This window comes from Mesitornis unicolor, unplaced genomic scaffold, assembly GCF_000695765.1.
Source record: "Mesitornis unicolor isolate BGI_N332 unplaced genomic scaffold, ASM69576v1 scaffold4211, whole genome shotgun sequence".
NCBI classification, from domain to species: Eukaryota; Metazoa; Chordata; class Aves; order Mesitornithiformes; family Mesitornithidae; genus Mesitornis; species Mesitornis unicolor.
This window is the reverse complement of record NW_010161520.1, coordinates 22,496-26,552: the sequence shown is the minus strand read 5'-3', so window position 1 is coordinate 26,552 and position 4,057 is coordinate 22,496. Positions and strand designations below refer to the sequence as shown.

Sequence of the window (4,057 nt, the reverse complement as noted above, 5' to 3'; positions counted from 1 at the left end):
AAAATACCTGGTATGTAATTGCTCTGTGGTTCAATTCCAGCTGGAAAGTTAGTGTTTTCAGGAATGGAATGGGTATAGTCATCAAGAGGTGGAAGCTCCGTTAAAATCTCAGTGTGCCGTGGCACGAGTACAGGAGGCAAGACTGGAAAAGCAAAATTCAAAGCATTAGTAAGATCTTCAAAATACGCGCTTCTACCAGCTACAAGAAACAAAAAATCTAAACTAAGAATCTCAAATATGTTTTGAAATTTTCTGACTTGCAGTATTGCAAATACTGCAGTTGTACTGCTAGTTACTAGAAGAATCAGATTCCTGAAGTATGTCTTGATACGTCTACATTAGCAAATAAAAGTCACCTCTATTCTCCTTTTCAGTCCAGACCATACTGAGCCAGCTGGAAACTGCTAGCAGTACTGGAAGTGTTTCAGGGTATTCAACACATTCGTGAAGATTCTGAGTACTTCTGATACTGAAGTATCTTTACTATTAAAAACTTCCACAGGATGGGATTTCCCAATAGCTCTAAGAATCTTGTACTTCTAGCAAGAGAGAGCATCACCTTTCTTTACTTTTAATTCTAAAAATTACGCTGAACAAGCACATACAGGTGCTGCTACAAAACATCCAAAGCGGTCCTCCTACCTGGTGTCTCCACTCTCTGGTAGTGGTAAGGGTTTACACATACTTCATCCTTTTTAAGATTAAAAGCATATTCACAGTTTTCAATTGCTTTAAGTTCATGGTGACTGTGAAGATCTGGCCAGCGCCACAAACGACAGTAAATAACGTGTGGTAATCCTTTGCGATGAGATACCTGTAGACGGCCATCGAGAGATCTATATGGGAAAGACGTTGAGAAGTATTTACAGACTGCATGCTGCCTCTTAATCACTCAAGCAATAGTATACACATGTGGGAAGGGTAGATTACTTATTCTCACAATTCAGTGGACTGACACTGTTAGTGACGTTTATACTTTTATTAAAAGGATTCAAGTGAGGTAAAAAAACTATGGTATCAAGCAGTGTCTTTAACTTATTTTCGAGCTGCTCAAATTATTGCCAGTGAATTCAGGGTTCGTTAAAAGCCACTTTACCTCCAACCAAGCATTTAGGATGACTGCTTCATATACATTTTTTTATAAATGCAGAAAACAGTTGTTAAAAAAAGAATAAATAAATTTTAAAAAAATCACACATTTAATAGTCCCTTCCGCTGCTAAACCTCAAGGCTTTGCTGTGGCACGGATGCTTTATGGCTTTAAGCGTTAAGAATTCCCACAGGACTGCAAATAAGCCTATAAGCAGTCAGCTGCCCAAGTGATCCACACGGCAGTATAACTGTAATGCAAAAAGCAGAAATGCACATCGTGTAAGGGCTGTGCAGTTTATGTTCTCGCCTTCATCTGCCTTGCTACCAGCTGAAAACGTTTTGCTAGTTTTAAGACAGACTGCATATGCTTACACAAATGCAGATGTTTATGATTGTTATGGGATGGGAGACAAACCTCAATACACAAAAATCAAGCAATGTGACATGGAAAAAATAAAGACCCTGTTTAGAGTTTGCCCGCCATTAACTACTGAAGAACTTACAAACAATTCTTTAGTAGCTCGTGTCTGAGCCAATTAGCAAGATTTAACTGAAAGCTTGCGGCATACAAAGCAGTTTAAACACTTTGTAAGATTAGGTCTAAAGAATTAGGTATCCCAACTTTGTTAATATAAATACCAAATCACATTAGAGCTTGCATTTAACAAGTCTTCCCATTCTTTCAATGGCACTGGCGAGAAAAAGGAATATTCCAGAATTAGAGTTTCATTGGTCAAAACATCAGCTGAGAACACTTGGATTTCTACACTGGCAAGCAAGTATTTTAAAATGCTATACCATGAGAGGCCTAGGAAGCATTTTAGACTATTTTACAGCTAAAGCATCCCATTACAGACCCTCCAAAGCCGATCCCTCCCACAAGATTTCTATGATGCGAGAGGGCAGAATATTCACCTGGTTTGTTCAGAGAAGCTGTAAAGGCCTGTTGTATCCCACTGATCTATCGTGTTTGGTGTACTCAGTCCCCAAATTTCAGAGCAAGTGCTGTGCATAAATTGAAAACAAAAACAAAAAATTGATATGAATATGGAACATGGTTATTCAAAACACCATGGTGTCAAACATGGAAAAATGTACAGAGCAGTTCCTTTCACATAGAAGATAGAGCATTGTTAGGCTTGCATTTAAAGTGACATCTCATGCTATATTTTCTATATGAAGGAGGCTATCAAAATGGAACACATGATTCAAGGTAAATGATAATGTTTTTAAAAGGTGAACAAGTTCTTTGGTTTTAAGTCGTCAATACAGTTGTAATGTTCCTTAAAACAGGCAAAACTTCCTCAGCCTAGCTCTTTACAAAATTCAATTTTCAAGGGTAGGTTCTGGGTTGGGTTTTTTGTTTTTGTTTGTTTTTAAACAGAAGCATCCCTAGGACTTCAAACAAAGGCCATGTGCATCTGAAACAAACTTCCAGGTACCATCACTTAAGCATTAATCTCATTCTCCACACACATACAAATTTGCTGCTTTTCCCAAAACAGTACAATTCAGACTCTGAAGGAAAGCACGTTGTCGCTGATACTTCCCACTGTTTTCTGTATACTCTTTGATTAAATGACTAAATATTCATTTCCACTGTATACAAAACAGTGTTTAACACAGTTTTACAGTACAGTGTTTTAAGACTTAACTAAAGAACAACAAAACTGCAATTGCTAAATCAAGCAGGAGGCAAGGATTACTAATAACGAAAAGATAACTAATTCTTTACCAAACTGGTTCAATGACAAGACCACAACAGCAAAGAAAAAGGAGCCCCCGGTGGTAGACACGAACTGGAAGCAGTGGCAGATAAAAGGAAAGCAAGAAAAAACATGGGCTTGTAAACAGGCAGCACATTTTCAGAAGGATAAATCAAGCTCTGCTCTATCAAGGACTTGCTCTGTGACCACTCAAAACTGACAGTTTATTTTATATAAGTTACATGTAACTAGACTTTCCACCTCAGAAATAAAGAGAATTTGGTTCACAAGCAGCATACTACTACACTCACTAATTACAAAGCCTGATGTTTGACTGGCTGCCACATTGCCTGTAAAGTTAATAGCCTCTGAAAAGCTGCAACAAAAAGAAAAGAATCCAAATTCACCAAACCCCTGGTTTTAAATATAGACTTCGCTATTTAAATTTAAGCTTGTAAGCTTAGCTGATACACTCAAGTTTGGATTGAGTGTTTATGGGAAGAAAAGCAAGGCGGATCTTTTTATTTCTCGCACCTACACAGAGAAAACTCATTAGCGTTATGAAATAAAAGAGAAGACAGCACAGCACTGTACTTAAAACCACTTTCAGGGTTGACAACCACATCAATTTCACAGTGACTTCAAGAAAGCCTAAGTGTGGGCTACTCATAAAGAGAACTAATGTTTCTTGTTCCCTTCTTGCCTGTCCCACACACACCTCATTTCCAGTGCCATCCCAGGGAGGCTGAAATGTCCATGCAATCAAGCAGTAACCCGAATCAATGAATTTGCTATCTGACCACAGGACGTATGAGGCTGAAAATTTGTATTTTGAGAGTTACTTTTCAGCCCAGATCAGTTCTTCCAGTCACTGTGGAGCTATACAAGCACTACAAAGGAGGAGTGAGAGGGTAACTTTGGGCAGCAGCTTGCATTAATCACAAATGAAAGTGGTAAATAAAACATGGCCTTTGACATTATACTGATTATGGACACAAGTAAAATCTTGTACAAGATGACTTTTTGTCTAGTAGAGAGGAGCAGAGAACCACGCATGAAGGACCAACATATATTTGACATACAGCTCTCCCAAAGAGCCAACTGTCCTGAACAAGTTACATTCATCCCATCCCACCTCTCCAGAAACAAGAGTAGGCAGAAGAGGGATGCTGACCATCACTGCATCAGTAGAGTCTGTGACCTCTCTTTTTCATATTCCTAAGATGGCTCCAGGACAGTGGGCTGTCAGAAGCTGCATA

The 4,057-nt window shown here is 38.7% G+C and overlaps 1 protein-coding gene across 1 annotated transcript in view; it reads right to left on the bottom strand.

Moving 5' to 3' along the window:
* Positions 1-7: 7 nt before the first annotated feature.
* The window catches only part of LOC104547476 (mothers against decapentaplegic homolog 2), a gene marked incomplete at its 3' end in the record, with an annotated part of 25,368 nt that continues 21,318 nt past the window's right edge, over positions 8-4,057 (bottom strand). Inside the window, exons 2-4 of the mRNA XM_010193176.1 lie at positions 2,008-2,097; positions 643-836; positions 8-142 (exon numbers count right to left, since the gene is read on the bottom strand). Coding sequence (XP_010191478.1) covers positions 8-142; positions 643-836; positions 2,008-2,097 — 419 coding nt within the window. The remainder of the gene's footprint in view (positions 143-642; positions 837-2,007; positions 2,098-4,057) is intronic.